The sequence below is a fragment of the Hippoglossus hippoglossus genome, chromosome 22 (genome assembly GCF_009819705.1).
Source record: "Hippoglossus hippoglossus isolate fHipHip1 chromosome 22, fHipHip1.pri, whole genome shotgun sequence".
Lineage (NCBI taxonomy): Eukaryota > Metazoa > Chordata > Actinopteri > Pleuronectiformes > Pleuronectidae > Hippoglossus > Hippoglossus hippoglossus.
Window position 1 is genome coordinate 19,464,382 of NC_047172.1, and position 12,511 is coordinate 19,476,892.

General features: G+C 39.7%; 1 protein-coding gene across 1 annotated transcript; it reads right to left on the reverse strand.

Moving 5' to 3' along the window:
- Positions 1 to 1,148: 1,148 nt before the first annotated feature.
- Positions 1,149 to 11,634, reverse strand: LOC117756629 (alcohol dehydrogenase class-3 chain L). Its single transcript, XM_034577226.1, has 9 exons — positions 11,445 to 11,634; positions 10,768 to 10,869; positions 9,514 to 9,655; positions 9,178 to 9,265; positions 8,848 to 9,067; positions 5,907 to 6,167; positions 4,834 to 4,969; positions 3,281 to 3,419; positions 1,149 to 1,293 (listed from the first exon to the last, which is right to left on the reverse strand). Exons 1-9 carry the CDS (start codon positions 11,460 to 11,462, stop codon positions 1,269 to 1,271), a joined length of 1,131 nt encoding a protein of 376 aa, XP_034433117.1. The 5' UTR covers positions 11,463 to 11,634; the 3' UTR covers positions 1,149 to 1,268.
- Between the last annotated feature and the right edge of the window lie 877 nt (positions 11,635 to 12,511).

Sequence of the window (12,511 nt, forward strand, 5' to 3'; positions counted from 1 at the left end):
CATTGCAACCTATCTATCAAGGTATGAACAGGAATAATTAAAAAGTAAAACCAAGATAAAAGTCAGGTTAAGAGGACAAGACACAGAACAGTACACATGTGACAAGTCTGAGACCAAAGGTTAAATCCAAACAGATGTGTTTTGATTGGAGATTTTAACTGTCCAATACATTCCAGCTGGTGGACGCGAGGTGGCAGAGAGTTCCAGTGTCGTGGAGGCGAGCAGGTGAGTTTAAATGTGAGACGGAGAGAAGAGAAGCTGAGGAATAGAACAGGGCACGGGAAAGTCCAACAGATATGGTGGGGAATTCTGTAGTGTACTATTTGTTGGACTGGAAGCCAGTGAAGCTGGATGAGGAGTGGGGGGGGATGATCCTAACTGCAGAGGTATGGAGTCGTAAGAGAGAACAGCGTCACAGTAGTCAATACATTCCCATATTATTGTTTGTGTAATCATTAGAGAAGAATAGCCTTGTTGTGATTACAGTTGTATCATATTATTTTCAAACAATAAAATCTGATTAAATTAATCTTCAGCACATTACTGAAAGTTTCCTGCCATGTTTGTGGTGAAAAAAAGGCCCAAAATCCTTTGAGCTGTATTGTGTTCTCATCAGGCACAAAAAATAGAGGAGGGAAAAGTTCAGTTTTGCGTTTCGGCTGTAGAGCAGGAACTGAGCTGCTGGGGAAACATTTTTTACCTAATTAGGATTGGCATAGCGGCATACAAGGCATTGTAGTATCCTATCAAGTCGGTTCCACTTTGAGTCAACGTTTTTGAAGTGGAAGTGCTTTCCCCGAGACTGGAGACACTTAGGTTTACAGGGAGAAGTTTGTGTACCCGTTACATGTCTGTGTGCTCCAATCCTACAGGGACAATAATCAAAGGATGTTTTTGCGAGTATTTAAAAAGGCTGGATTTCATCTGCAGTGTTTCCAACATCCTTCGTCATCAGGCCTCCGCTCGGACTCAGCAATCCTTATCGATTAACAACCTGCCAACATTGATGTCTGTTCGACTGTTTGTGGTTGTATTTGTTATTTATTCAGTCTCGATCAAAGGATGTTTCTGAATATTTATGAATAATCTTGTTTTGGTTCCTGTTTCTCTCACAATCTTCTCACATGTGCTCCTTCGGGGGGGTTGATCAAAGAGGTGACTGACTGTGAATTGTTCAAATAATACAGACTCAGACAGGGAACTTAGAGATTATTTATTTGACTCAGCACAACATGGACCTCCATTATGTTTTCAGTGCTCCTCTGCATCTAGAACTGGAGGACCACACGGATGCTGAAAGAGAAAAATGGGATTAAATAGTGAATATTGGGTTAGTTTTTTTAGTTTTAAAGATTATATTTACAATATGAATCTAAACTAATAAAATCAAAGAACGGTAAATAGATTTTAGTTAAATTTAAGTGATTTTAGGTTCTTCTCCCACTGATGTATGTTCAAGCCTTTTTCTGGAAAGTTTGGTTTAGGTCAGGATTTACAGGTAAGACTGACTCGTGATTGGTTGGGCGGGACCCTGCTACCACGACTACATCCCCCACATTCTACAGCACAGACTGCGCAGCGTTCAAATTCAAAATATTTTGGTTTCACTTCTGGACAGTTTTAGGTAGTGAAGACACTTCATCCATCTTTATATACATTCTATGGTGTATACATGAAAGTCACCAAAACCACCCTGCTAGCTGCCGTGCCGACTGGTGAAATGGGTTTCGTTGGCAGAATGGAGTGAGACATGTCGAGCCATAAATATGTGCTTGAACTTATTACAGGCTTAGTACGGTTACTGCAGGTCTGCACGGGGGTGGTAGCCAGCTAGCATTACTAACTTTGATTTAAAAAATCGATACAATCTTCAGATCTAAGTTCAACATTTTTCGAAATAAAAGTTCTGTGATTCTTCTCGATATGAAGCATTGCAGCTAAAGACAAACTTTGTGTATTACTTTGTAGACAAATTGCTACAGAGGAAGTGGTTCTACGAATGTTGTTGCCATGACAGAGATCCGCACCAGTCAGCCTGATGTGGTGAAATAAAAATGATCAAAATGACTTGATGGGACAGATATTACTGCTGGTTTTGGCCCATGGGCTGCCAGTTGCCAAACACTGACATAGAAGACGTAGAAGAAGAAATGTTCAACTCGGTTTGATGAATGTTAAAGCTGCCCCGCCCCGACTGACTGCAAGACACTGTGTGCCTGTTTATTAAAATTTACTCTGCACCCTCTTGGGTGTTTAAGAATACACATGCCACTTGTGAAACCAATAAGATGAAGAGTTCGAGAGATATGCGTTCCACAAACAGACATTTGTGGAATTAGTAGGTATAAGAGGATAGTAAGCTGTGCAGCTGTGGAAATTCTGGTTTAACGGCAGCGTGAAACAGCAGTGAAAAAACTAAGTTCACATAAGTGTCATGTTTCCATCAACACATAGATTAGACCTTATAGACATGGGAACAATTTCAAAGGAAGGAAACACATGCAGTGACATGAATGTGTGCCCACGCTGGCAAGAAAACAAGGAAGAAAGAAGCTCGGTTCACACACTCACATACACACACACAGGGAGTGTGACTGCATTTTCTGCTCAGGATGCCATTACACCACTCGATTTTTACATTGAAAACACTTACTGGCTACTTTTTTAATGTTGACAATCTCATATACATATATGACCTTTAAAATACATTACTGATACACGCTGCTTGTATTTGAATAAAAGCCTCTCAGGGTCTCAGTATGTCCTCAACATAGTGCAGGAGTGATGCATAAGTTCCTAACTATAGACTGTATTTAAAGATGGACGACACGTCTCCACTTCCTCCCACTATCCAAAAATAAAGTTCAAATATCCTGCATACGGACGCTGCACATTTGGAGCTAAAGTCTGTGCGGTAGTGATAGGGGGATGTAGCCAGAGGAGCAACATTCTGCTGATATAAGCGCTAGACCAATCACAATTCAGTCTCAGCTGTCAAACATGACGTTTCACCACGTTTTTATAGCATTGAATAACTAACTACAACTAAAGCTACCATAAACGTCAAACACATGTACTTTTGCTTTGCTTTCTTAATTTGGTCCATGTCCCATCTGTTAACAAGGAAGAGGTGGAATTTATGGCCTATACTGCAACCAGCCACCAGGTGGCGAGATGGTTCTTTTCATGCAAGTCAGTTTAAACCCAGAGGGACACCAGAGCGTGGTACACATTAACATAATTAAAAAACCTTCGGTATGTATGTCAAATCGAGGCTCACCATTTCCCAGCATGCATGAGATCGAAACCATCAGCGATCTTCTCAAAGGGCAAAGTGTGAGTAACAAATTCATCCACTTTCAGCTTCTTGTTCATGTACTCGTCCACCAGTTTGGGAACACTGTCCACACTCTTGTATCCTAGGAAAAGAGTAAAAGGGCCTCAAGTGAACAAAACAGGACTCATACACAAACAGAGCATACAATATTTATCTATATGAAAAGCAAATAAGTTATCCTGTTAATAGACGTTACACAACTGTTTCCACAAAGTTACAACCTGGGGGATATTTGCTCTGAACCTCCACCTACACACCTTTGTGAGTGTGTACATTAGTCAGTGTAAACGTCTGTGTAACAGCTTGGCTCTGAGCCAGACCCACAAAGTTTTATTGTAGAGAATGAATGATGAGCTTGTTTTGTGCAGTATGTGCTCATTGTTTGCTTGGAATGAGAGCTGGGAGTAAAGATATGGAGTGGGTGAGTGGAATGGAGACCATTCATGCAGGGAACAGGAACACAAACAAACAAGAAATTGCCTCCTTTGTTGTTTGTTGCTTCCCCATTATTGTTAATGTTGATTAAGTTCATTAAACCTCATGAACCATGAAACTTTATAACATGAACCAGATTTCATGACAAACCATCTAATAATTGTAGCGACATCAAAACGTTCAACCTGCTGGTGGCGCTAGATTGAAAGTCATGGGATCATCAACGTCTTTGTGATTCGTCCTCTGGGGACCAAGAATATCGGTGCAAAATTTCATTGTAATGCATTTTACAGAGATGGTTCTATTCTATTCTCAAAGTGATGGTGCTCAGACACCATCAGGAGTATGAGGAGGAGCACTGTGTCACTCTCTATTCACTTTAGCACATTATATCTTTACCCTGCCCTGTTAAATGTAAATATCCAAACTGTGTGAAACGCATACCCTCAAATATTCACACAATGACACAAAAAGGTTGTGAGGATTAAAGTTGGAAAACATGGAAATGCACGTGACTAATGGGTCAGAAATCTTAACTTGCTGCTCATTATGAACTATCGAGTGTTTCTTAGTAGTTTCTCGAGTACAGTGAATGAGTGGAATAGAAAGTGATTCTGCACACAGTCACAAATATTGATTGTTATGATTTTGAATATATTAATCTGGGGGCGGATCCAGGGGCAGGGCCAAGGGAGGAACTGGCTGCAGCTGAAATCTGATTGGCCGCTGAAGTGCCCCTGTTCCTTCAGGGAAAGAAGTTACTAACGCTACTTACAACAAATATAACAACTTAAGAATATTTATTTTCTAAGCATACACAGTGTACACAGACAAGGGTTTTTCCCCAAAATAAATTAAATGATGTGGCTTTGAATCAAAGCTAAAAGAGCAAACAGTAAACAAGGAATGTATGTTGCACATATAATTGGTCCCTCTGTATAAATTGTGGCCCCTGCTTTAGAAAAATCCTAGATCTGCCACTGTATTGATCTTGGACGAGCAGTCAGATTCTGTTCCCTGAGAAACGTCCTGAATTGAGGCCTCAACAACAATGTAGCTACCTCCGAAGGCAGTGCCTTTCCAGGTGCGTCCAGTCACCAGCTGAAAGGGTCGGGTGGAGATCTCCTGGCCGGCAGCTGCCACTCCGATGATTATGCTTGTGCCCCATCCTTTATGGCAGGCCTCCAGAGCTGCTCTCTGCCACCAGGAAACAAAGTCAGGACAATAAAACCTCTGTCGGATCCAGACAGCACCTGAACACAAACTCAACCATTGTTCAGTTGTGTTCTTCTCTTTATGTGTTCTTCTTTGAAGGCCTGACAGGGGGAGGAGGTTTGTCATGTATGACTGAGTATTAGGGCCATGTTGGATCAAGTTTTTATATTACAAGAATAAAGTCTTATTGTTATGAGAATAAAGGCATAATATTATTTGAATAAAGTTGTAATATTATGAGAATATAGTTGTTATGTTACAAGAATAAAGTCACAAACTGCATTTCGTTGTCTCAGTACTTGTACTCTGTGCAATGACAATAAAGTTGAATCTAATCTAATCTAAACAATATTATAATGATAAAGTTGTAATATTGCAATAAAAAGGTAATAATATTACCAGAATAAATTGATAAAATTCAGTCGACCACTAACAAAAACTTCCTCCAAGTCTGAGTGGTTCTTTCTTTGGAATAGACAGTTTCTTCCAGACATTTTTTTCCCTGAACCTCATGATAATGTGATGCTGATGTGCCACAATATTAAGTATAACGTTTTTTAACATATACTAAAGTATAACTTATCAAGATCGACAGATTTCCTGATGGGTTAAAAAATTACACACATTTTTTCTTGTAATATTACAACTTCATTCTTAAAATTGTAGTCATGCAAGTAAATGAGACTGAAATAGTAATACATTTATAAAAGTAAAAATACTACTAATGTTATGGAATAAAATGAATACCTGCTGTACAACAAGAGGCCGTTTTCATTCTAAAAAATATTGGTTTCTTTATAAAACCGTGCATTAAGCCACATAATGACTCATGGTTATTCAGCATCCACAGATTAGTTATTACGGTTCAGTAATATGGTAATAAATATAAAATATACATATTATTATTTCCCTCCCTCACCATGATTGCCACATTGCCCACACATTCGAAGGAGTAGTCCACACCTCCGTCCGTCATCTCCACCAGCACCTCTTGGATTGGCTTGCTGTGCTCCTTCGGGCTCACCACGTCCGTGGCCCCAAACTCTTGAGCAGTGGGGAACTTGTCAGGGTTTAGATCGACGCCAATAATCCGAGCGGCCCCGGCTGCTTTACAGCCCATTATGGCTGCGAGGCCCAGTGCCCCCAGTCCAAACACTGCACAGGTCGACCCAGCCTCCACCTGCGGGGTGAGAAACACCAGAGGCAAATGCAGGTCAGCACATCTCTGTGGCTATGAATGATACAGTGCACAGCAGGGGGAAGAAATAATGATGCTGAAGAGAATATAAAACAACTTTACTAACCAACACATTTTGACTGTGCTGTGTTTTCCCTCTGATATCATGTAAATACTGCTATAATGCTAATAATCAATAAACGGAAACAGTAAGTCATCATTAAAAATCATCACACAGGCTCTGTGAGGCTCTGCTGTGCTTTGACCTATCGTAAATGCTAATGTCAAGAGGCTAACCATTCCCAATGGCAACCCTAACATGGTGATGTTGAACAGGAATAAAGTTTTCCATGTTCATGTAGTGTGTTAGCAAGTGAGTCACCTCGAAGTGTGTTTGTCCCAAACTTCATGGCAGCCAACAGTTGCTGAGCAACTTCACTGAAAAGCACAAATGTCAGAAAGACGTGACACTAAAGGAAATTGATAATTTTTTTTTAATAAATAATTATAGCCAAAGGCATTGCAAAGAAATCTGGATATTGACCCATTAAGACTTTTCAATATGGTGGCCATTGAAAATGTCTTCCGGGGACCACTGTTTTCTGATACATTTTCTCATCAATATCACATATAATGTGATACTGGGCATATAATTAGTTGAATTGATTGACCATACATAAATCTTGAGAACGGCCATTTGGATAATATATTAATATTCAAGATGGCTGCCTTTTTCAGAATAGCCGTCTAATCCGTATCAGACTAAGGCTGTGTCCAAAATCACTCACTAATCACTATAGAGCCAGCAATGTAGTGAGTTTGCCATTTTGTAATGCTGTCCAAATGTTTAGTGAAATCTTTTATACCCTGTATAGTGCACTCATTATTTCCCACAATGCAGCGTTAAAAGTAGTGTACAACAGATGGTCACTGCCTGAGTAATACCATCATGCATTGTGCCTGCGGAGGAGGGACGATGGAGAGAAGGCAGCAGCAGCAGCTCGACCTGTCGTATAAATGTAAATACGAGCAGAGCAGAGCATGACAGCACAAACTGAGACAAACACGTTTAAATCTGTATTTAAAGATGATTATTATTCACTGGGTTTTTCACCTAAACGTATTAATACTGACTGTAAAATAAATATTTAAAATTTACTGTCCGATTTTCCACCAGCTGGCTTTGTTGTTGTTGTACATCAGAATCCTGGGACAATTACGTAATTACTGGCACAGAGAAAATGTGCCAAGTAGTGTGAAAGGGTTTTTCTTCTTCTCACTGTATAGTCCTCTACATAGAAGTCACTACACAGTAAAGTCGGGGTTAATGAATGAGTGGTTGATTTCGGACACAGCTCAAATCTACCCATCTAACCATCTTGAAAAAAAGGCAGCCATCTTGAATTTGAAATGACTTCCATTATCCAAATGGCAGTTCCCACGAACTATGTATGGTACTAATGAATTTTATACATATTCAACTAAGTATGTCCTTAATATCATATTATTGTCATTATAATTTACTGATAAAAATAATTGATCTGAAAACAGTTGTCTCTGACGGCCATTTGGAAAATGGCTGCCATAGCTTCTGTATTCAAAATTCACGATGGCTCAATATCCAAACTTGCCTGTCACCAAATTTGATGCTTTTATCCCAAATGTTGTCGGAATTTTTTGCTAAGTTGCACCAATAAAAGGATCATTAAAAACCAGTAGGATCATCTGGGAGATATTTTCCTTCAGGACCAAAGTGGTGACTTACTGACTGACACTGTCATAATTACCAGAGTGGCTTAAATAATATACACCAACACTAAAAAGCTTTACAGAATTGAAGGAACCTGAGCTCCCACCAGAATCAACGAAGCTCTTCTGCCTGACAGGCTTTGCGAGGTACTGAGAAGACAATCACATAAATACAAAAATAAACTTCTGCAAACTCTATTTAATTATGTATGCACCTAGTTTCACAAGGTGATAAATGATGTATCGACATTCCAGTAGCAGCAAGTCATACTAGTATTTACTGTAGTCTCATATTCATTCTTTTCACATGCATGGAGTATAAAAAATGGATGATCAGGGATTTCATGTTTGAGCGTGAGAGTGGGGAAGAAAACAGTCTGAATAAAAATGACAACTGAAATACTCAATAAACAATGATAAAATGAAAATGTGCTTTCTGACGTGCCAATTATTGTTCATTATTCATTAGCTCTGCCAAGAAGGCTATGTTTCAATTGCTGCTTCTCTGTCCGTTTTTCAGCTGGGTAATGCAAAAACTACAGAACCGATTTTCTTGAAACTTGGTGGAAGGGTGGGGAATGAACCAAAAAAGAATCCATTAAAAAAAAATGTCACCTTCTTTAACACTGCGAGATCTTTTTTTTAACTTTTTCACTGATTTCCCAGAGAAAATTTTGTGGATCTTTGAGATCTTGAAATCATATTTATGGGACTGATGTCTCTGAGTGTGTGCAATTTGGTGTTGCTTGACTGAATTTAAAGGGATTTGGGCCTTGGTAGAGATATTCGATCTACTGAGCGCAGTTCTAGTCCTCTTTTGATTTGGTTTCTTGGGTAGTGACACGTTTCCGTACACTTCCCACAGTGACTATTAGTGCCTGGTTGTGATGAGCGATCGAAGCAAAGTGGTGTTAGGGGAGGAAAGCTGACTAACCTTGGCCGTGTTTAAAGCAGCTCCATATCCGGTGGTGATGCCACAGCCCAGCAGACAAACCTTGTCCAGCGGGGCCCTGCGGTCCACTTTGGCCAGAGAGATCTCGGCCACCACAGTGTACTCAGAGAACGTGCTGCAGCCCATGAAGTGGAAGAGGCTCTTGCCTTTGCAGGAGAAACGAGTCGTCCCATCTGGCATCAAGCCTTTGCCCTGAGTGAGCCTAGAGGACAAGACACGGATCAAACCGTTCAGAGGTACTGCACAAGGAAAGACAGATTTTTAATGTAGCAGCTAATCTGTGGAGCGGCACAGAGGAGATTCAACGCTTACCTGATCTTTTGGCACAAGTTGGTTTTGGGACTTTTGCAGAACTTGCACTCTCCACATTGTGGGACGTATAACGGTATGACTGTGTCCCCTAAAATACAAGCACATTGTTTTACAGGGGTCACGTACCTTCTTAATCATCAAATTCAAGGATTTATTACTTTTTTTTTTACAATTTTTTTTTTCTCAAATTAACAACCTTTTGGATCCGTGGCAACCTGGGCTATATTTGAGCCAGTAATTAATTTAAAAAAAATATTTTGTTTGTATAGCTCCAATTTACAACATACCAGGCACTTTGCATTGTAATGTCAAGACCGTACAATATAAGAAGAGAACCTGGTTGAAACTTGACGACTCCATCTCCGACACTCTCCACGATACCAGCTCCCTCGTGGCCCAGCACCACGGGGAAAACTCCCTCAGGGTCCGAGCCACTCAGGGTGTAGGAGTCAGTGTGGCAGATCCCTGTGGCCACAACCTGAAATGACGGAACAGCATCGGATCAATGCAGGATCATTTAAATCTACAGACGTGATTTATAGGCGCACATTGTCTACACATTAAAACTTTAAATTTGTTCATCACTCTGACATTCTATAAACATTACTCCGACAACCAGATGGACTTAATCACACCCATTCAACCGAATGGCTTTTACTTTAGGACCCAGGAGTTTGCCCTGAACTTAGAGAATCTGCCTTTTCTTGAAGTGCACCTGGCTCGTGAAACACAATACAGCATATCTTTGAATTAAGTACACTTCTACCCTCTGGACATTTTAGAAAGTTGATCTTAAACCTTCCAACTTCAAGTTGCAATTGTTTTATGTAATGAATATTTTTATTTTATATGTATATATATATATAATTATTTTTGGAACTAGTTATTATAACTGTAATTCCACACATAACTGTGTTTTATAATTTTTTTCTTAACACTTTGATAATCTTCTTCCTCTATTTGCCTTAATCCAATTGTTTTTAAATGGCTTTTATTTGGGTAGAATGTGAAAATGTTTATTGCTCAAGCCCTATGTTGTTGTTTTTGCTGTTTTTCTGTCTCTGTAATTTAACTCCATATCATTGTAATATCATGATCATGAGTTTGTATTGAATTTAATATGTGCTGAAATCAGAGGAAATCAATCAATCAAATCTTACTTATACTTTAAAGAGCATCTCTTTACAGTTAAACAGATATTCACACATCAGTATTTACTGGTGGGAAGTTTGTATTAAAATAAAGAGCTGTGCTTTCTTAGTCAAGCTAAAATATCAGCAAAGGAGATTCCTACAACATATATACCGTATATATAGACTCTTACAACATATAGGAGGGAGGGTGCAAAGTACACTGCAGTGTTAGAGAATCAATACACTAAATGACGAGAACTGACAAGAACTGTAGATAATGATTGAAAAGAGGCTGTTAATCATATGGAGTCGGTTATAAACAGTGTGTATATAGCTGTTATCAGCGGAGTTTGTTGTGAAGGGTTTGCCCCCAACTCTTTTATCTTGCACCCCACCCCCACCACTGCAGACCTTATTAATAAAGATGAGTGTAAATTGTCAAACCCAGAGTCTTTACCTTGAGCCGAACCTCCCCTGCTTTAGGAGGCGCCACCTCCACCTCCTCCATCACGAGAGGTTTCCCAGCCTCCCATGCTACTGCAGCTCTGCACCGGATCATCTACAACACAAAACAACATCCAAGAGCTTCAGCTGGTCTGGAATCTGTCATTGCATCAAGTCGCTGGACACGTCACCCAGTCAGTGCAACACAGGAAATAGTCCAATTAAATGGAATAAGGGGGAATATTACAGCTGGCTTCTTTTGGCCGACAGACAAACAGGATGTTGGACTGGCTGACAGTTCTTCTACTCTGTTCTTTGCCACATTCTGACTGTAACTGAACCTTACAAAACTTGTCTTTCAGAGAAACTTTGACCTGTTGTGTGGAAGTGTTGCAAAAACATGAGTTTGAACAAGATATCTCAGCACCAAGTCTGAACCAGAGACACACAGACCTCTTCAATGACTCATCGTCTTTCTTTACAGATTGTGAAAGAGTGCAGCAGAGAGTCTGTTCAGATTCAGAGCCGCCCCTCATGTCCGTCCACTGTAAACAATCCCTCTGCTCCATAAACATGACACTGAGCCATGGAAATCCCAGAAGGTTCTGTGTGTAGACTCACTTGAATCCATTCAAACCCTCAGTGAAGTTCACTGAGCGAATATATGTGAGGAGAAGTCAGCATGCTTACCTTCCCTGCAGTTGCCATGCTGTTTCATAAGCTGAGCCTCGCCAACAGGGACAGGTGTGGAACTTATCAGAGTGTGGACCAATCACAAAGCAAGGCCCTGCCTCATGGGCTGAGTGTCGTGTTAGAGCACTCGCTGCAGTCCTTCCCACAATGCCTGTTTCCTTCCTCATCTAAGATATGAGGAAGGAAATATCAACATTTCTTTCTCTGTTGTTGCAAATTCAAATACAAGAGTGTATCACTTGGTTTGACAGGTTGAGGATTTAGGGTTTAGGATCTGGAAATACAGTTTCATTAAATAATTTCTTTTAAGTACAGTTTACCTTTAGCTTGTGATTTCAGAGTGTTTTAATAGTTCTTACATTTTTTTAGAATGCAGATCACAACTTAAGTATCCTAAGTTTTGTTCATTATATTTGGATAAATACTATAAACAACAGCAAGGCAGTTGTGTCAAATTCAGTCTTCAAATCCCTCTCATTGAGAAGTAGAATGCAAGTTGAGCACTTACCTCCACCAAGACCCAACATTTTTTAATTTCAATCAAACCCTGTAAAATTTCACACACTTGTAGATATCAGTTCTGTAAATATACCTGACTTCACATATGGGAGGACTTATGTGCAAACTCACATAAAGGAATTAACAGCCAATTATGGAAAGAATTTGGGTTAGGGTTAATATCAGAAAAATCTGATATTTGAACACACCTCTTATCTTCTCCTCATATGTACAACAACCATTGGTATGCTGGAGAAATTGTGGAAAGGTAGGAGACCACACACAATTATTCTGACACTGCCCAGAAATGCAAGAATTTTGGAGAGCTGTTAAAGAGGAAAATGCATTTTGAAAAAGTATAATCCTTTAGATCCATTGTTGTTTTTGTTGGGAGCTATACCTAAAGACCAGTATAACATGAACCAGAAATACTTATTATGGATTCCTTTGCTGACTGCCAAGAAAATGATAACTGTGAGCTGGAAGGATGTAAAACCACCAACTATAAACCAGTGAGTGCAGAGGCTAAAACAAGTCTTTTATACAAAGATGGAACTGGATGAACT

Excerpts from the sequence above, each read along its gene's own strand:
- LOC117756629 (XM_034577226.1), bottom strand. Across the intron at positions 9,266-9,513 it reads AGTCGTCAAGTTTCAACCAG|GGGACACAGTCATACCGTTA; the intron begins GTTCTCTTCTTA and ends CTTGTATTTTAG. Across the intron at positions 6,168-8,847 it reads CTGCTTTAAACACGGCCAAG|GTGGAGGCTGGGTCGACCTG; the intron begins GTTAGTCAGCTT and ends CTCACCCCGCAG.